General features: G+C 33.1%; 1 protein-coding gene across 4 annotated transcripts in view; it reads right to left on the minus strand.

Moving 5' to 3' along the window:
- The window catches only part of LOC149412846 (calcium/calmodulin-dependent protein kinase kinase 1), a 561,749-nt gene that overhangs the window by 359,573 nt on the left and 179,638 nt on the right, over positions 1–22,538 (minus strand). For all 4 annotated transcript variants that reach the window (XM_089645632.1, XM_089645633.1, XM_089645631.1 and 1 more), the window contains exon 3: positions 19,259–19,319. In XM_089645632.1, the coding sequence (XP_089501758.1) occupies positions 19,259–19,319 (61 nt within the window). The remainder of the gene's footprint in view (positions 1–19,258; positions 19,320–22,538) is intronic.

A 22,538-nucleotide genomic window follows, 5' to 3' on the forward strand; every position in this document is an offset into this window, starting at 1 on the left:
TATTTTTAGTATGGAATACACCTAAGAACTGGAGTATTTAAGAAATGCTTCGATTAGTCAAAGATAATGAATACTTTTTAACGTAAGATAATAACAATGGATGCCTTGCAGGACATACGTCCGTTCTATCAGAGACTATCAGTTATCATAAAGAGGGAAGCAACTTGAAGTGAGCTCCCTACCTAGAGATCGGCTAGCATCGGCTGTACTCGTAATCATTTGGGTAAAACTGACATGTTATCTCTGTCCGATGGTGTAAGTACCGCCATGAACTTTCGCAGCATGAATTAAGCACAACCTTTTCTGAACTGAACTTCTGTTGGCAATATAATATTATTGTTGAAATTATCAATTGAAAAAAAGTTTTGTAAAAATACAACCATAATAAAGAGCTATAAAAGGTATCAACTGTGGTTTGGTCAACGCGTTTAACTAAAATACAGCCGATATCTTCCAATTGATTTATTCCACACTTTTTGGCACAGCAAACTTATGCCATAGTTGTAGATACTCCCAATACAGCCATGGTGAAAGACATCGGTTAGTAACCACGTTTAATAACCAGATCTCAACATCCAGATTCTTCTCCTAACCTCTCCTTCCCCTCTCACCCACTACAGCCTCAACATACCGATTTTGAGGATGCCATATTCCTACCCATGGCTCCACCCAGTTATAATTATTGTGTGATGTTCACGCACTTTATCCCGATCCTCCCAGAAAAAGCAATACAAAATCTAATGAAAAGTTAACAGCGTGAAAAATATGTAGGTATATGGATATCTAGAATCTCTTAAAAGTGTAAGATTATGAGATTTGATAAAAAATAAATTGCAACGTTTAAATCCAAGCTCGCTCCCTTGGCTTTAACTGTGAGCATGTTTTTTGTTAAAGGTTAAGTCGAATTGTTTACCATTTGTATCGGAGTTGAACTTCTGGGTGAAGCTTTGACCTTAAGTATAAATTTACCTCCTCGTTTCAATGAGAAAAAATGTGTAGGACGCGTTCAAAGTATGAAAACGTTTATATTTTCATTACTTTACTGTTGACCCAAGGGGACCACTTTTCAAAATAATATGTGAAATTAAAGGCAACCATCTTCCAATTTTTATGACACTGAAAATTATACCAACAAATCTACTTATATTTTTGCATTACGTACGAACTAAAAGGATCTCTGATGATTTATCCGTTAGGTACACACAACACACACACACACACACACACACACACACACACACACACACACACACACACACACACACACACACACACACACACACACCCTCACACACACACACACACACACACACACACACACCCTCACAAAACACACAACACACACAACTCACACTATACACAACCAGCATCACAGTTTATCATTATCTGGTCAACAAGTTTGGGGTTACTATTGATATATTTACTGAATCCATTTATAGAACTAAGCGTAATCTATACCGGCACTATGTTGAATTCTACAAATTATAGTAGCATTGGTAATGTAGTTTTAGTGATTTGTAGTGTATTGTTCTACTTTCTATTTTATTTTATGTTACTGTAAGGTACATGTTTTACTGATATTGTTTAATATTTAGTTTATCAGTTTAACGTTTTATCATGCTTTAAATTTTTTTTGTATAATAGCTCACTAGTTATATTGTATTCTTATAATCCATGTAAAAGCCCAGCTAGGCGTAAACCAAATAAAATTGTCTATGGTTATTCAAACAAAAAAATTCTAAATCGATTTTGAAAAATCAATAAATAACCACAAAATAATGTAAACGCTACAACTCGCCGTCATAATAACCGCCCGGGAACTATACAAGGCTGGATAGAGTACAGACCTGGGCGCGCGACCGTCAAATTAAGAAGTCAGTGCAATCACTAATAATTTGGGGTAAAATCGCTTTACGCCACTATAAAACACTTCAAATTGGCCTGTTTCTACAATATTTCTTACTACGAACTGAACCATTTTGTTATTTGAGGAAACAATGGGTTCATTATACAAATGTTTTTTTCTAGTGATTGAAATTTTTTTAATATATTTTATAACAGATTTTTGCTACTCATTACAGTAAAAAATACACACATAAACTCTAAGATGAGGTATTTGATTAACGTTTTAGGTTAAAGTTAACGTACAAAATATAAATAAATGCCGCCACCATCAAATTAATGGTCCTTCGAGCCGGATTTCAACCGGAGGATAATGAACTAAGTATACACAGAATAAAATGGTTACTTGTGTTTCTTCTTAATTAATTCATGTTCTCCATAAACGTTTATGCACCAATATAATAACGGTGAAGATTTCAAATTCTAGGTATACGTAAGTATAAAAGTTCATGGAGGTAGTTTTACTATTTTGTGACGTGTTTTAAAAGAGTCGCTAAATTGAACACGTTAAAAACGTCGATGGTTAATGTACAGTTGAGTCGCTCTTTTGATTTTCGAGTTCTGATTGGCAGAACTCCTTGCTTTCGGAGTTTACAAAAGTACCTGGGATCTCCCACGACATGTAAGTAAACCTCTTTCACTGTAAGAAAATTTAGTATAGTTCCAGAGTGCCTAAAAACATTTTTGGCATGTTTCTAAGGAGTGGAAATCGATCATTCCTGTTAAGAACAAATATGGATACTGGATTTTACAGGATTTGATTACTTGTATTCTCTCATATAAAGGTAACGCATACGCTTCTTTTGAACGTTTCCTATTTCAAGGTTATATTCAACTTCAACAGTTGCAGTAAATTTTTTGAATTAATTTTTTATTTATTTAAGGAGAAAACACAGATACAGTAATTTTGTAAAACAATATCTTGAGAATTCGCCTGCTACCTAACTATTTCTCACAGATTGACTGGGAGATAATAATTTTAAATATTTTTTTGCATGTAAATAAGGTAAAAGTATAAAAGATAATTATTTTGTATATAGATAATGCTCAGTGTCAAATAAAAGTGCAAAAATATTTTTTATATAAATTTAGAGATAAATCATAAAAAAGTACTTCAAGAGTGAATGAAGTAAGTACACATTTTCTTTTTTTTTATAGGAAAACAGACTTCAATTTCCTACCAAAAGTACTATAATATGTATCAAAAAATATGTCGGAATCCTTCAGGTTTTGGTTTTTACTATACAATGTTACAATTGTTAGAATATGACCAATAAAACACAACCTCATCAGTTTTATATGAATGATTTTACAATGGTTCACGTTTACCGTAGAAGGTTTATTTATGGAGGTCAGAAGTATATAATTCTTGTTGCATGTAACATGCAATACAGTGGCGTGTCAGTCGTTCATACACCATCCATGTGCAATGTCAAAATGTAACACATAACTACATAACTACCCAATGACATTGAAATTACACGTACAGATAAACCGTCTAAAAATGCTTTTGAGTTGTTAATTGAATGCCTATTTACATCAAATTTTTGTTGGTTGTTTTGTTGGGACTGTTTGTTTGAAGCAGCAAACACTCTTCAACGGAGAGCTATTGTCATTAAACTTACACACCTTTGGCTGACTTGTGTTCTCTATATTTTTACGTTTACTCTTTTCAACGTTAAATTATTTTCAACACTATAATTTATATTGTTTAGTATTTTGGTATTTAGTTGATGTCCATACTAAAAACAGAGACGCTTTTTTGTTCATTTTTATTTATTTTTTATGTGACACCTCACAAGAGCACCCCAGTCTGTACAGTGTTAAGACAGGGGAACCATGTCGCTACCCGATTGAGCTGCGTTGTTAGGCGGGTTGAGGTAGGGTAGTAGAAATGGATTTATTATTGCGGGTCTTGAAGAGGCTCGGATTATATGAAGGATGAAAAACAGATGCCGGTAGCTTGTTCCACATATTTGCACTCATGTGCATTGCAGATCAATGTTACTAGCTCCTTAGAGCAGGTTTCATTGAAATACCTGTAGAACAGACTCAGAACGCCCATATTTCGTCTGTGCATTAGAGATGGCAATCAGTCTGTAAACAACGAATCATAGAATCAGACGAACCGCCCTCCTTTTCACAGAATCAAATAGGTTTATTAAATATTGTGGGGCTCCAGCCCAGGGGTGGCTTCCAAATGGAATTGTCGGGCATACTTGAGGTTTGTACGCGGTTTGTGTTAGGAACATATTTTGTTTTTATTTCAATGCGCGACCGTACTTTTTTCAGATTCGCAAATAAGTCGAGAGAAATTTCGATGGAATATTTAACTGTTCGATAAGATATTATTTAACAAAATTTTAATGGTCTTGCAGATAAATTATAAATACACAACTCCAAAAATATCTTTCACCACTGTCCATAAAATATCATTTACAATTTAATACGTATACTAATGTAAGTGAGCCTAGTGTGTCGCGGTCATGCTCAATGAACCCACCCAATGTAATAAAATAGTAATAATAATAACATTGCATTAAAAATATTATTTTAGCCAGCCAAAAGTTTGAATACCTAGTATTTTCTGTTTCAATGGTGTTATTCAGTTTTTGTGAACATACAGTTCTTTTCAAATTTAATAAATGAGTTAAATAACAACAGGTTTCATGTGTTGAATTTATTCGTATCACAACTAACGAGTGATTACATCGTTTGAAGTTATAAAAATGTTAATTATTGTGAACTTAAATAGCCTTTCCACGTTTCTATAGAAACTTTATTATGATTACATTATTTTTTAATTCATATAACATTATATTTACTATGATTCATTTCTAAGGGTTATTTCGTATTAAGATTGCGAATAATAATTGGACTGCGTTATGCAAAATGAAGTTATTGGACTTAAAACTAAAACGGAGATATAAGTTATTTTATGAAAAGTCTTTTTAGATAATTTAGAGAAGGTAGGTGGAAGGGATGAAATAAGTTTTTGTAATGTCTGTATGAATGTGTGTAAGTGCAAGGGAGATGGCATGCTTGCAAGATTCTATAAAAGGCGATGCATACCAGGATTGTCCCTCTTTTGTTACAAGCAGCTCCCCAATAAATACCAGTAGATAGATCACCTAAGAGTATCATTATTTCGTAAGACCTTCACTCGCTACAATACTCCATACATCACAGTTCTCACAAAGGCCATCTCAATCATATATATTTATTTTATTTTTTATTTCTTGCTAGAGCAATCCCGATGAGTTATACTCATTATAGGACGAGAGGAACTTACAATGCGTAGGTGGGAGTTAATAGGTACAATTTTTATTGGTATTTGGATATCAAAATTATAAGTCTTACATACGAAACAAAAACAGAAAAAATATCGTAATTGCGTCACATACAAAACATTACAAAAATAGAAAAAGGGAGGTTAAGTAGGACAAACAAAAAGAAACGAAAAAGGAAACAGAGAGGGATATATATTATATACACGTAAGCACTGAGCCAAGGTAGGAATTTAGAAGAAGGTAATTACCCACTAATACATTGGTAATAATAGATTATGCTCGATTACAAATACAGGGGATAGAAAAGTAGAGAGAGAAAAAAAAAACAAAGTACAACACGAAAAGAATTACGTATTTTCGTTTTTATATGCTTTTCAAAAATATTCTTTTAAAGCCTTACATTGAATTTTTGGATTATGCTGGGTGTTTTTATACATATCTGGAATTGATCGAAGGGTGGGCAAGTGCACGATATCTAGGTACTTTACCTAATTGATTTTTGAAAAAAATAATAATAATTGAATCTACATTTTATGTTATGTGATAATTTTTTACATGGATGCACCTATACCCAATGTGGGCTTTGTATTTAAGGCGATGCACTACATCATGTAACATTAGGAATCGGATCGCTGAAAATAACACTTCTTATGGAAATGGCGATAGGGGTTAAATTCCCGCTTCACATCAGCCGAGTGCTTTGATTTATACTGGGTGTCCGTGGGAAGAATGGGCTAACTTCAGGGAGTGATTCTACGTGATAGTACAAGTAAAAAAATAATTTTCAAATAACAAAAATTTCAACTTTTTAATGTTGTTTTTTGGTTAAAAATTGTATTGTTTGTATGGGAAAATAAATATTTTTCTATGGAAAAATATTTTTGTATTGGTAAAAATACATTATTATTTTTAAAAAAGTTTTTCAACTTAGAACCACCTACCGAAGATTAATTTTTAAAGAACTTAATTTGCCACATTATACAATAAAACCATAACCAAATAGGGGTTAGCAAGTAGGAGCTTTTGAACTTAAAAACAATTTTATAGGCCTTATACTTTATTTATATCTGGGCTTATAAAAAGATTATCCAAGATGAGTTCTACTCGCAGCATCTAAAATATTTCAAAGCGATTAAATTTTCAAACCAAAGACCCATGATTTTAATAAATTACTTCATAGTGCTTCGCCTTGTGTACCTTTGACTTGATACTTCTTATGTAGTGAAAGGTTAAACACCAATATTAAGAATCTAAACTTTGTTTTGTGAAATGGATTTAGCTTTGTTTAGTGGTCAGATCTAAAAGACAGGTTGACACTTTCATTCCTCCTTCTCCTACAATTTATTTCATCCTCACTTCTATTTCCACACGGAATGCCACTTGCTTCGGACAGACACAATAATAGTGGGTTTTATGGAAACTGGACTGTTGAAAAATAAAATGAGTATAAATAGCAGTCTTTTCGCCTGACTAAAATTAAATTGTTAATTGATATTAAAAACGTAAGCGTTGAAATCTACCTTTTTAAATGGAAACAAGGTGTATAATTAAATTGGTTTGTAATCTATATAGTGTCTCGGATAAACAATTCCGATTTTTATTGAAAACAGTTAAACAACAATCAAATTATAAGTGCACCAAAACATAAATATAAAATCTTGCTGCTTTTCGTGGGTTATGACTAAATAGTATAAAGAATAAGTTTTAGATGTTTTGTAATAATAATAATTGTCCTTAATGTCATAGAAATAAGTTGTTAAAAGGTTTATACTAGATGTAAAAATGCAATTATTTATAACTAAATAAAAACATGCAAAAAATATTACCACAAAAGCTCTAATTAGTGCCAAAACATCGACAATGCTAAACACCCTGAACTTAATACATAAATCTTCCAATAAAACCCACTCAGCTTTGGCTGTGACTCATTACGTTATATGGGGAATTCGCCCAGTTTCTGTTATGAAAATAGTTTTTGTTCCAACCGTTACGCCAATAATTACCGGACGCATTTAGACAGACAAACATTTATTATTTGGCAACTAATCGATAACATGAGTTATTGGGTTATTGCGAAGAGAACTTAAACCCAATAATGACCTGAAAGAATAAAGCTTTTACTTGTTTCCGTTGTCTTATTTCTCACCAAAGATGTTTTATTTTTCGTTGTGTATTTTTTTTACAACTGGTAAAGAGAATGTTTGAAAAGTTTTTGATCGATTACAATAATCGCATTCTCTTTTGTGCTTTCTACTAGATCTATTATTTTTTCCAGTGTACTTTTTTGATAAAAGCGTATTTTATATTGCTCTTGTTTTGTTCCGTTTTTAATTTTTTATTAATTAAACAAAAATTAATAAAAAGTAAAAAATTTACATTAAAAGGTGAGTCATAGTCAGGAGTTCTTCTCACTAGGGGTCGCATGCCAATTAATTCCTCTTCTTTATTTTCTTTGATATGGAAATAAATACTGCAACCTTAGGCAATAAGGTAAGATCAACTGGACAAAGACAGAAGGAGATTGAGAGGAGTGGAGACCTTTCCCAGAGACGATCAGGGGGGTGTTTTCGTTTCTACTTATGGATGAGGAATTGTCCTTAAGGCAAAGCTTAATGCCAAATCACCACTTTGGTTAATCTTTATAACAAATTGGTGTACATTATGAAAACCAAAAAATATGCTTCAGTTAAATTGAAGATTTTCCTATCGCTTCGCTTGAGCAGAATAAAAATAAAAAAATAAATTACTCAATAAAAAATATAAATGCAAACTACTACAAAAAATATTTTTTCAATAGAAATGTATGAACGCGTAAAGGAAAAAACTTTAAAAAAAATACAGTTTTATAGCTAAGATTATCTGTGACAGTTTCATTTGATTAACTTTTTTGCTTTCTTATAAAATTATTTACAAATTATGAAAAAAACTGTTTTTTGCTTGAAATCGAACGTTTCTAGACTCCGTTTGTCAAGCGATTTCAATGCATATTACCTACGATATAAGGTATACCAAGAATATACACATTTTTGGCTTGTAACTCCTCTTAAACTTAAAAATAATAACGACTTTTAGGTTCCATTCTCTCCATTTCTCTCGAATGACAGCAGAATTTATTACGACTTTTAAATTCCATTCTCTATTTCAATTTCATTAATCAATTGATTACCTTTCCGTTCTCTAGGAGATATTTAAGAATACATAAAATTGTCCTTAACCTTAACATTAACAATTGCTCGTTAACTGCTATTCCAGTTCACCCGGATGATATCGCAAAAGTCGGTAATTTTATGGTTGAGAATAATTTTTTATCCTCAAGATGATCTGGAATCTTCTCTCAGAACTCTCCATTACTAACGCTGATGACAATACTACACGTTTGTATTTCCAGCAAACGACAGTTTTTGTAAAATGGATTATCTAAAACCATGGTTAAAAATTAGCAACGACGCACATAATAATAAATTTCAACAAAAACTGTGAAACATAATGATTCTTAAATCACAACAGCATGTAAAAAGCTACCGTGTTAAGCTGTGCGTTAATTTTTCTATGGAAAAATTATTATATAAAAGGCATAAATAAAAACAACCAAAAAAACACCTCCGTGGATAAACGTAATCCTACTTCATAAAATGTTAGCTAATCAGAGAAAAATATTTCAAACAAGCATTAACGTTTTATGAAAACGGATTATAACGAATAAAAATTGCACGTTTTAGTGCAACGTGTTTCTTCAATGAATAATATATATTTTTAAATTACCTAATATATAAGCCCTCGACACACATTTTAAGGTTCTCCCTAAGCTACAGAATACTGGCTACCCATTATTTCCCATTTTGAAAAGGTTACACTCGTATGCAACGCACAAGATAATAACGTTAACTCAAACTAACGGATAATAACATTTAAAAAGTATACATATTTTTTTATTGTTCCTTTTTGTAGTATTTTATATTCTTATCGCTTTTAACCACATTTTTTTATGTGAATACTGTAACAACTGCTCCCAACCGCCTAGAGCCAGTGAGACTATAGCAGACGCAATTGAAGTATCTTGTGAAGCTGAAGATAGTGGTAACGGAAAGGAGATGGGGAAGAGGAAGGTGGGGAAGTATCTGGCTCTTCGGATCTGGTCGCAAAAATGCCTTATGTTATTTGAAATTATTCAATTGTGAAATAACAGAATTCAAAAAACTAAATTTACTTGCGCACACCGGGATTTAAACCCGTGACCTCCGGATTGCTAGTCGAAAGCTTTACCTCTCGACCACGGAGACCGTCAAACATAAACATTAAGACATTCGAAAGAGAAGAAATAAAATGAAAAAAACTGTTAACTTCTCCTACAAAAGATATTTTGAAAAAAATTGCCATGCCATTGGGTTATCTAAAACCAGTTCGTTGGCACGCCACACATTTGAATAATGGCATACTAACCAAAATATTTTGATTTTAAATACACCGCAGTATTTTGAAAACAAAGCTCGCGCTAAATGAAGTATAAACACGCAAATCACCAGCTTAATTATTCATATTTTGGTATTGTTCGCTTAATGCCTAACCGCTCGTGGTTTTGTTTGTAAAATCATTGCATAATGTTTTAGCTTTCGTAGCGAAGTTTTAACAAGGGAGAAAAACAGTGATGATTTTAATGTGTTTACGAGTAAAAGAAACCAAAAAAATGGGCGTTTATTTATTTTTCTTGGTACGTAATCCGTAAACATAAATAAAGAACTTTCCATAGCACCGTTCACCGATACAATCACCTAAGGAATGCTTTTTAGGGTCGCCCGGAGAATTCTTGATCTCGTAGTTTTCAGGCTATGCTGCGTGGCCCGCACTACAAGTCTAGAAGGTTCTTGATAGTGCTGCAAACGGCTCCTATTATTCTAGTAGTCCTTAGAAAAATATTGGTTTTAATACATTGTACATTTTTCACGTTTTACTAGTTTCTGATTTCAAATTAAAGGGTAAGTTATTCAAATAATGTGGAGCCAGCGCGTTGAGTGCTCTGTCAGCAAACGCATTTGAGAGGGTTCCACCAATTATTATTAGCAGACTCACGAGACAATGATAGAAAGCAAATAGGACTCCCCTTTAAAAAACCCCCCGGAGAGTAGGTGGACATACGGAGCAATGATGATATTTTGCGAATTACAAGAAGAAATTAAATGAGAGGAAAATATGGAAATATTAAAATTAAAATTACGAAAATGTTTGATTAATTTATACAAAAAATATTTTTTCTTAAATTTGTTTATATAAGGATTCTATTATGAAATAGGTAACTACTATTTATCAATAAAAAACCATCAGAAATATATATCTGCTCCCTTATCAGGCACAAGAGCTCCTCTTTTCTGATAAGGTATACATGACCAATTATGAACCCAAATATTGTATTTTGCAAAATATGTATGTATTAATGTAACTATGATCTATATTAAAATAATAAAAAAAAAATATATATATATATATATATTTGATGGCTCCACTTATAAGACGAGATGCTTTGAAAACATTAAGCACCCCATGTGAAGTAAATCTGTTTTTAATGATCTTTGTGGCAAAAACCAAGTGCAATATGAAAAGCTGCAGTCCATCTCTGAACAGTAATTCCTAGTGAGGAGATGTGAATATGTTATTATACTGCCCTCAATATAAAAAAGTATCAAATAAGTAATAGTAATTAGTTTAATGTTGGTAATGTTCATATAATGCCTAATCATTGTAACGAAGTGGGTAATTTATTTGAAGTAGGTAATTCTCGTGTAATGCCTTATTGCAAATAATAACGAAGTGGTTAATTTGCTTAAAGTGTGTAATGCTCGTGTATAGTGTAATGCTGAATTACACATATTAACGAAGTGGATAATAGTCAATGCTCGTGCAATGCCTAATAACACATAGTAACGAAGTGGATTGATATAAATATTATAAAAAGAAGTTGTGCTATAAGTGTGGGCATAGGGAAGATATGCGCTGTGATCTGCTAGCCAGGCTATATTTTAAAATTATGCAATCCCCTCTCTTTCAGGAGAAGGGTCAGAACAATTTACGGAGCGCCGTAATTACGCGGCTGTCATCTGTCAAGATGACAAATCCCATACAAAGAAGTGATATTCCGCGGCACTCCCCAAATGTATCTGACGCCCTCTCCTTGGGAAGATTATAGCGTAGTGTGTCATCACAACATATAATACGTAGATGTAATGTGTCTAAGGCTTTATCGGTTAGATTTAAAAGTATTATCTTCTTCTTTAATGATATATTAGATTGATGGCTATAACCTTAAAAAAGGTAAAGAAAATTTGCTCCAATTAAAAATGACAAATATTTTCTCAATTTTCGACAGCTACTGGATAACTGTCTAACCTCACAATATCGCGAGCTTAAAAATAATTGCGTTGATTAAAAAAATCCATACAAAAAATCTGTTAGAATTTCATGATAATAAAGCAAAAGTTTTTTTGTATCGTATCCATAATTGGTCGGTTTTTTAATACGCAGTCTGTCTAATTATCAAGTTCGATATATGATAAAAAGAATCAAAAAGCTCTCTTTGGCACGCGAGGTTGCGTCACTAGGTGACAAATTTAAAGTCAAAAACTTTATTTATAGTCTCAGATTTATTATTATACGCATTTCTTTAATTTGGGTATTAGAGGTGACCTTTTTGTGTCGTTTTTTTTCAATTAATTATTGTTCATTTTAACGCCCCAATTAGACTTCGACCATGTTTCGTATGTACCCAAGTAAAGTTGTAGTAATTTTGACTTATGTTAACTGTTATTTATATGCAGTAGGTAATATGTGTTTTATATTATTCTTAGTTCATTTTTCGTTTTACATGAGCGAAATATAATACATTTTACAGAAAAATACGTATATAAAATAGTTCACTTGATCGTGACATCTCTTCCTTGGGCATCTCCGAATTCTTCAACCATTCTCATTCGCTTCATATATTCTCCTCTTACTAATTTCTTCGTTCATTCACTCTACGTGCCATAACCATATAAGCGTTCCTTTCTTAATCTTACTCATTACGATTACGTCAGCCTTGCATTCACCACAAGAATCTCCACATTTTTCACACGTTCGTACATGGTTTTACACACATATGCCTCAGGGATCTCATTTCTACAGCATTCATAAAAAATACAGTCTTAAATGATAGAATTAATGTAGAAAAATGTCAACTATTTCTTTACTAACTACCCGAGAAAATGAAATTGATTTTCCTTTATTACCAACCTGAATAAAACTTAGACAATCAATTCAATTTTTATCAATTATTTTTACGCATCCTTATTCGAGACCAAATCAGGTTAACCCTCAAGTTCAAAATGGTTCATCTTCAAACATCTGTATTGGGTCATTAATAAGATTGAATTTACAATATTAAAAAAAAACGTAATTGTCATATATGTCCCTTTGAATGTGTAGGGTACGTTTAATGGAATCGCTCGGGTATAGGAAATATGTCACTGCCGCACTGTATTTATCAATCATAATCTATTTTGATAGGCGTCTCTTAGATGCATGCATAAGTAATCTGCCATATTTGTAATTTAATAATTGGTACACTTGATTATGAAGATCTTAGAGTGTTCTGCAAAGTGATACAGTTGGCTTGCCTATTAGCTGAACGTCAAAATATACTTTAGATTTTATTATATTTTATACTAACTGACGTTTACCCGGAGTTGCTGTGAGTTACGCTTAAAGATAGACACGTGCGGTCCCAACATTTTCTGTAGGCCTTTTTAATATATATAATTCGGTGGTACATTATTTTGATGCATCTCATAAGTTTTAGACGGCGTTAGCAATGTAAGCTCCTGATAATATTATTTTACGATTGATTACAAAACATCGACTTTTCACTACTTTCTATCCATATATTACGCATATGTTATGTATTTAAACCTTCCGGAAGAAATTCCCCAAGTAATAGTATAACCCTTGAAGTTTTAAATTACAAAGATCATTTATGTACATCAGTATCGGGCCTAATAAAACACCCTGAGGCACTCCATAATCAACATCAGTAGAGTCGCTCAATTTATAGTTGATGGGGTTTCTTTGTTTAATTATTCAAGCGGAAGACCTCTGAAACCAATACATTCTAGTTTAATTAGCAGATTTTTGTTGAAACAGTGTCAAATGCTTTGGCTTGATCTATCAATAATAGTAAAATAATGTTAATATTTAAAACGGGGGATGGCCACTTAATTTTTGTGGTTATCGCTAAGTGGTTGTAACTATGTCAATTATTGTAGTGTTGTTATCTGGCGCAGTTATTAATATGTAGTGAAGATAGTTTTGAAAATTAGTCATAGATGGCGGTGCCCTCACTGTCGGGGTCCGAATGGTTCCGACCGCACCCGAAGGGTAGCCGATTGATAGGCTGGGAGCTCATTTGTATTTCATTGCTCCAACATAGAGATGGGCGAAGCGGCTCAGTTGAGGGAGCCGGTTCACTGGGTCCCGTTCGCCTGAAAGATCCGCTTCAGTGAACCGGCTCGATTGAACCCCCCCCCTCCCCGCCTCCACAAATAAAATAAAAATAAAGTTCTTCGCGATAAAAGAATACATACGTGTAGTCGTCGATATTATACAATGGTACAGATATTGAAATCGACCTGTGTTCTACACTCTACAGTGTCCTAAGATGTTTAAGATTCGCTAGTGAAATTTATTTTAATTGTACATTGTGACCGAAATCAAATTGGATCGTTTATTATACAATATGTTATTTTTATGTTTTGGTGAAATTAAAAGTATTTATTATTTTTTTTTTGGTAAACTAATGTTTAAGACAAGATTTTTTATGCATATCACAAAGGGTAACAATTATTTTATAAGCAATAATTATTAGCCTGAAACACTAATATATATTGTATTATTTCGCGGATAAGAGATAAGCCGCCATAGCTCAGTGGTCAGAGCTGTCGACCGGAAATCGAAAGGACACGGGTTCAAGTTCCGTTGGCGTCATGTATCTTTTATCAGGAGATTTTTCAATGTGGATGAGTGTTTTAGGCTAATAATTATTGCTTATAAAATAAAAGTATTTAAACATAAAACCATGAGATTTCATTTTTCTTTTATAAAAGCTGCATTAAAAATATTTTTAGGGTTTTATGATTTTTCATAACAGGTTGCGTCTGACAAAGCTCCCTCCGGAAGAATGAGCTGAAAAGATAAATGCTTTAAAGGTCATTTCTCAGGACTGCGCTTCGTCAGATGGGACCTTGCTATCGTGAGGAAACATTCCGACATTTTTGCTTCTTTGGGAATATTATATATTTCGAAGACAAAATTTTTGCACAGAAAAATCGATCAATATATCGTATATTTATGATTACATTCAAAGGGGATTCCCAATTTTATTGGAATACCCTTTTATTAGAATGAAAAAATGAAATGGAGAAATCTTTTGTTTTGTTAGGTTTTTGGTACAAAACGTCAAACTTCAATCGTACGGTAATCGTTGAATAACGTTTCTTATCGCTTTTTAGTTTTTTTTTTACCCGGAAAACATAATTACGAACTTTATAATAGCTTTAATTTAAATTAACCATGATTTCCACAAGAAAAAGGAGTGAAATTTGGAATCATTTTTCTGCGGCCACAAAAATTGTCAGATGTGTTATTTTTAAATTACAATCTATATCAATACTATTGAAAAAAAAAATTAAATTAAGTTTAAAGAATCAATTGGTGAATGGAATTAAAATATAGAACAATGAAAATAAACTTAAATCTATTTTAAATTAATTGTGTACTAAATAAGTGTAATAATAATACAAAAATTGTGTTGTGAAACAAAATACTTCGGTGTGAGAATAATAGTTAAACGTCGTTCATGTAAGTACTCAATGCCAACATTACTTTTTTTACGATTATTTCGATATCAATGATTAACTGAAAATAAACCATGAACATAATATAACTCTTCCTTGTCCCTGTTATAATAAACTAAATAAGTGCCGACACAACAACTAAAATGTTATGAAAGCGTCAATACCAATATTATTATGTCGAATATATGATCAATCCGGTCAGTACGTCAGTAGTGACCCGCGAGCCGTGAGATCCGTTGAACGATGTATGCGGATCTTCGTTCGCGAACGGGTGAGTTGGCTCTTCGGGTCTGGCGGGTCACCTGCTCACCGCCTCACCGTTCGCGAACGAGTGAAGCGGGTCACCGGGTTACCGGCTCACCGGCTCACCGGCTCACCGGCTCACCGGCTCACCGTTCGCGAACGAGTGAAGCGGGTCACCGGCTCACCGTTCCCGAACGGGTGAGTCACTACTGATCCGCGAACGAGTGAGCGTCTGATTTGGGAACCGGATCTTACGGATCCGTGTAAAGATCCGGTTCACTGAGCCGACTCGTTCGCGAACGACTCACTTCTACTCCAACAGAATAACCTATAGATTCAAACAGAGCGGACGTGTGTGCAGTACGACTTTTATTTTACACATCAACGATAGTAAACTTCTTGTGATCTTGAACATACCCAGCAATTATTGAAGACTCCCGACTCAATATATTTAAATGCCGCGTGAAAATATTTATACCAGTTTAAATATATTACAATTTTTAAAATATTGTAAACTTTTCTTTAAAAAAAATTATAAATAAAATTTTGGCTAGAATGGACAGTAATTAATGAAGCTGGCTGTCCAGACGTAGTTTGTATAGCAATATCGCCTGAACGCAATCATTTCACCGCACCACTATTATATCGATAATAACGGTGGATGGCCACTTCTGATACCGTACAGGGCTTGAGGAAGTAATTGCCGGGGAACCACGATAATTGGTTCGTGATTAAAGCAAAGAACCCATGCGATAAACACATTACAATACACACTTCAATTTTATGGGAATTATTTCAACTTCACAGAGTAGGTACCTACACATTTTCTTAAGGGTGAGGATGGTTTTAGGATTCCGTTACTAAAACAATATAAAGTTAGTATCTACATTAGAAAACAATGTAAAGATTAGTGTTTTCAATCACAGACTACCAATTTTAGAATCGCTGTGATGGAAATATTTTTTTGTGAACACCGCACAAGACGAACGGCTGCGTAGCCTTTTATACAGATTTTTCATACCAAACTTAAATTTGGATTTGATGCCTAACCAAACTGAATATATTTTTTTATCAAATCATAGCAAATATCTAGTATGGGTGTGTGTTGTTTTATTAACTTTGTTTTAAATTATGATATATAGGTCATTAAACAATTGAACTTTGTACGATTTTAGAGGCAACTTGGGTATTTATTATGAGTTAATTGTAATTATGACCTACTGTTTGAACATAATGAAAAAAATAATGATAATACATTATCAAAATCTTTATTCCGAGGAGAAATTTTAATTTATGCAACAAATTGTATCCCGGAGTAAATCGGTCGCATGTAATTTAAATTTACGTCCATCAAAACGTTTTTGTTAATCATCTTTATGTGTTAATTATGTTTCATCACATTCGTATAATTATCATTAACTCACAAATGATTGCCAAACTTGCCTATAAAATGATGAAAATTTTAATTATTTAATGGCCTATATTTTATTATGTAAATCACAAATAAATACCATTGGATTCAATTATTATTTTTTAGTTCGGTACGATACGAGCCAAAACTGCCTGGAGTGTGGCATTTGGTTCGTGTTATTTTAGAAAATTTTTTGTGTTCGGTTAATTTTCGAATTTATTTTGTGTTCATGTCAGTTTCGAATTTATTTTGTGTTCGTGTCATTTTAGAATTTATTTTGTGTTCGTGTAATTTTAGAATGTATTTTGTGTTCGTGTTATTTTTAAATTTATTTTGCGTTCATGTTATTTTCGAATTTATTTTGTGTTCGTGTAATTTTCGAATTTATTTTGTGTTCGTGTTATTTTAGAATTAATTTGTGTTCGTGTTATTTCCGAATGCTTATAAATAATTTCGTTTGAATACATCAAAGGAGAATAACACAACTGGATAATGTTATGTTCAAAATGACGCTCTGTTTCTATGAAAACGTGGAAAAGAAGCATTGTGGGAGTACATTACCGTAATGTCGCTAATTTATATCAAAACTGTTTACTTGTTCAAGAAAGAATTTCGATATTTGATCTTTTTCACCCAATGAAATTGACCTTACTTCGGGTTGACCTTATACGACAACATCACCCTTGTATTGAAGTTAATTTATGTATGCATTGTATTGAAGTTAATTGCAAATATACTTAGAAAGCAAAACACTGTTTTTTTCACTTAAGTTTTTTTTAATGGTTTTTCAAAAAATTTGCGATGTTTCCTCCTCTGCAAAAAAAGCAGCAATTTTGTTGATTTCACAGGATCAGGTTTTTTGATATCACACAAACGTTCATTTCGCATCATATTTAGAAGGGAAATTCAGATTTTAACCAAATTTTAACTTTTGTTTTCGTAGAGTGCTTCTTGGAAATAAATAGTGAATATTAACATAAATTGTAGCGCATGACCGATTTATTATAAACATAATAGAAACGACTTATCAAGTATAAAGTTTCAACATATTTTGAGGAAAAATTGAAATTGCTGGAAATTTATTTTAATGCTTTTTCGGCTTTGACAAAGTACCACTTCTTTGAAAATTTCGTTACACTTTGATATTTTAAAATTTATGACATCCATGAAATTTCTTCAAAGTTTCTCAGAACAACATTGTCTATGTAGGTGATCGTTTTTTGTAGGAAAATTTATAAAAACGAAATATCCATTAAAGTATAAATGTCAAGTTCATTTGGAATACGAGATAAATGTATATCTTTTGATTTTTGGAATCTGTCTTTGAGATGTGGTCCACGCATTTACATGTAAAATCATGATTTTGTAATAATGTGAATAAATAATGTGAACACCGTTTTTAGCAAAGAAGCCTGGAAATTTTACAATATTAATTATTAAAAACACTAACGTCAGTTGTGACTCTGTCTGTCTGTAACTCTGGTTTTGAGATATATAATACACACATGCAGCAGTGGCGGTCGGTGACTATTTGTAGAAGGGATGCTGGACATCAAATGTTTATACTCGTACTTACTACTATGTATCTTAGTATTCTGTGCATTATAAATATGAGCATTAAAGACGGTTTTTGTACGTTGGATGCTGTCATTAATATCGTATAAAAATGATGAAGAAATTGACTTGCGGGTCATGCGCGGAAAGAACGTACGTTCTAGCATTTTGGATACGGTTTACCGATCGCTTCCACACCACAGTATTATTGCTTGTATACGTGTGTTTTACGTGTTTCACAGTATTTGAGAATATATGTGTATTTAGACTCGCCCGCGCTGTTTGTATCGTGTCGTTCGCGATGCGTACACAGAAACGGGACGATAATATGAAGATGTCTTATAATAATAATATTTGTATGATTTTTTACAGCGCGTAAAAATATCACATTAAGGTAGCTGTAGAAATATTAAAATATTTAAATTGCAGTATTGCTGTTTACGGCTCAAAGTCCAAATCTTTTTACTCTAAAACGCAAGGGATGCGGAGCATCCACAGCATGTATGGACGGACCGCGCGTGATATGCAGATATTTTTATTTATGCTAGGCAAAAATAATAAACATCAAAACGTGAACCTGTCGACAGGAATAACATATCAGAAGCACAGATATTTTATAGCGTAAAATGTGACAATTTCTACAGTGGCACTGATTTCACAATTATATAAATAAACAAAATAATGATGGAAGTATTTTTTTGTGAACATCTCACTAGACGAACGGCTGCGCAGCATTTTACACAATTTTTCATACGAAACTTAAATCTGGATTTGATGCCCAACACCTGCCGACAAGAACAAAATACTAGAAGCTCAGAAATATGAATGGGTTCTTCCATTTGGTTATTATTATAAACATTATTACTCAGTGACAGTTTCGTTATAAATCACATAACGAGGACACCATTTATATTTAAAAAAACATATTTATTTCTACATTTTTTTTCATTTATTCAGAGAGACGTAAATAGAAATTTTCTTACCTAGGAAAAGTTCCAATTCTTGGTGGTCGCTTTTTTCTACTACATCCTCTACTCCAATTTCCTGCGAACAAAGAACAACATTCTTAGATTATATTTCGGAGTAGCACTATACATAACATTGTCAACAAAGGAATAATTTGTAGCTACGATATGTAAAAACTAAACTTTTCAGTTTGAGAAAAGAGCCAATACTTCCTGCCTATTGGACTATTGATCAGCTGAGAAATATTGTTCGGAGAAAATAAAGATTAGGCGATGTTATAGAAAAAGGTTATAAAATAAAAAAGGTTATTTAGCAAATTTCGGTTAAAAAAAACTAATAATTAAACAAATTAAAAACTAGTCAGACAATTTTTTTTTTGTTTTTAATGGACGCAGCATACCTATTTTAGCATTAATTTTCTTGTATTTCAAAATATGTTCGAAATTAAAATAAATAATAATATCACAATAAGTCTAATTTTTCACACGCCTCTTCTGAGCTCAGGGTTAAAGTTTTTACCGCTCTGCCACAGACGTCGTCTAAATCCATCAATCATTCAATAATTCAATCACCAATTTGAGTGTTGTGACATTGATTGGCGATTGACTTCCAAAAAAATGGTTGGCAGCTACGAAAAGAGACATTAATTACCAGGTTAATTTATTAAGACATGAATTAAAGGTTTCAACATGAAATAAAGAGAGACATTGATAATAAATAAAATAAAATAAATTAACTCTAAAAGACAAGTTGCCAAGAGTGTTAGATACTTGGATTATCGCCCTGATGAAATACAACCGATCAGAATCAATAAGTTCCATGAAAAAGCCACATTAGTGTGATTTTGTATAAACGGCATTGAAGCCAAGTAGGGGAAATTATTTTTTATGCAAAGTGGTGCATTATAAACAATTATTATTTTATTTTTGTGTTTTTAATGCAGTCATAACGGCTTATGACTTTTGGGGGTATTTTATGAGACATAACATTTGAGAAGATTTTGGAATTTTTTATACAACTTCCCCTAACCACACGTCAAATTATTCTCGAATCGCACCCTCCAGGGCTATTTTAGATATGCTTGAAACGACTTTCGCCGTGTTTGGTGAACACATCTGAATATTCTGCTTACACCCCTATACCCCCTTTCTTCATCTTTTCCCCTTTCCCACTTCCTTTAGCATCACAAAATACCTCATTTGAGCATGCCATTGGCTCCGTACAGTGGGAGCGGAACACACGTAAAATAAAACTGAACAAAATCGTGCAAATTTTGAAAATCAATATAATAGCCTGATTAAATTTCCATCCAGAAAGAAAGTGATATTCTTAAAACGTAATATGAGCTACCTTATTCCCTAACAAACCGTATTGCCGTAACGCCACGAAACTCTACCTCCCAGTAATTTGTGGAAATTTAAATAATGGATTTACGGAAGTGAGAATACAGCCTTCACGGCCTACCCACCGGAAGAGATGTTTGTTTATTCAAAGTAAGAAACTTTTAAGGCTGTTGTAACCGGAGCCGGGGACAAGCTAAATGTCAAACGGCCATCAACACTCTGTGGGAGTAACGGAAACTGGGGTTTGTCATAAAAGGTTTACTTGGGTTTTGAGTTTTTATCTTTTTGAGAAGTATTCTTCGATATTATTTCACAGGGGTATAAATTGTATAGGCTTCACAATCTAAGACGAAAATTCGTATAACTTTATTGAACGAACAAATAAATAAGATTGATTTTTGATAACGCAAAAACAAAATTGTTCCATAATAAAATGTAACTATCTTTAGGGTTGATCTGTTGGGTCTTAATTAAAACAAATTAATTGAGTGCGGTTACGCCGTTTACTATATTTTATTTTTTTTTATTATTAATATAAAGTTTTTTTACAGGTTTTTTTTTTCGATGTCTGTCTCACTAGGATAAACCTGTGTCGAGACAGAATATATATACACCTCACATTTACACAACACACACACAAGACCGTTGTACTTTGAGAATAGTATTGTTGTATTTTCCATAATTTCCAAAATACCTCGTCTCCCGCTTTCCATCTCACTTCACAACTTACCGCTCGTACGCTCATTGCATTTGTCGATCTCTTTATATCTTACCGATGAACTCTTAATCCACCCATGGCCTTTCCTCAAACAAACTATCGCCTAAAACACACTTTTTGCCTCATTCACATTCATACATCGTCTCATACATATTCTTCTATTTTTCTGACTCTTGACACGGCCCGACACAAGAATCTGATTCACTTGATCGTGACATGTCTTTTTCGGGTCTCCTGATTTCTTCTACCATTCACATTGGAGTCATACATTCTCCTTTCTTCGTTCATTCGCTCGACATGCCCAAACCATATAAGCTTCATTTTCTTAATCTTACTCATTGCGCTTACATCAGCCTTACAGTCCACATTTTTTTTTTTTTTTTTAAAAGAAAGACAAACACACCCAGGTTACGAATAACCAAACAATGTTTGAAAATCTCCTACTACCACCACAGAAAGCCGAAAATGTTGCTTGTGTTGTGATGGAGGACTTAGCCAGCCGAGGAATCGAACACGCGACGCTCGGGTGAGACCCAAGCGCTATGCCCACTCAACCACTGACCGGTCGATTTCTACAGTACACGATCATACATGGTTTTACGACACATAAACCTGTGGTATCTCATTTCTACAGCATTCAGTTTACATTCATCCTTCCCCTGCCAGTTCCATGCCTCATCGCCATACATCAGGATAGGCACCAGCACTCCATTATCCATTATGAACTGCTAGCTTCGCTTCTTTGGACTCCTGTAAAATTTTCTAATTGATCGTTTGAACAAATTAGCATCTTTTAAGAAATTAAGTTGTTTTTTTTAACGTAGTTACTACATAATCTGCAGATGGTTAGGCCTCTATGGCAATAAATTAATTGAGCACAGATTTTTTGATAGCATCAAGATAAAGCTTATCTTCGATAGAGAAATTCATTCGGAAATGTTTGAAAAACAATTCCGTGAATTATGACCATGTAAACGAAACTGCGAAAACGTAAAATTATGCACTGAATTTATGATTGTAATACGATAATGATTTTAGATTTTCACGGCCAAAAGTATTACTACACTGGTATTACTATTAATAAACTGCAATGCTGTCCGAAATGTTGGTCAAAAAAGAAGGTAGCGCAACACGGCATAATACCATAAAAACAAAAACACTATTGTTTTATACGAGTTTGTGAAGATTTTCCGCTGTCCATGTATCACTGTTCTCCCCGTGTCGAGTCGGTTGCAG

Source organism: Hesperophylax consimilis, chromosome 22, assembly GCF_061612785.1.
Source record: "Hesperophylax consimilis isolate HC1 chromosome 22, BYU_Hcon_1.0, whole genome shotgun sequence".
NCBI lineage: Eukaryota > Metazoa > Arthropoda > Insecta > Trichoptera > Limnephilidae > Hesperophylax > Hesperophylax consimilis.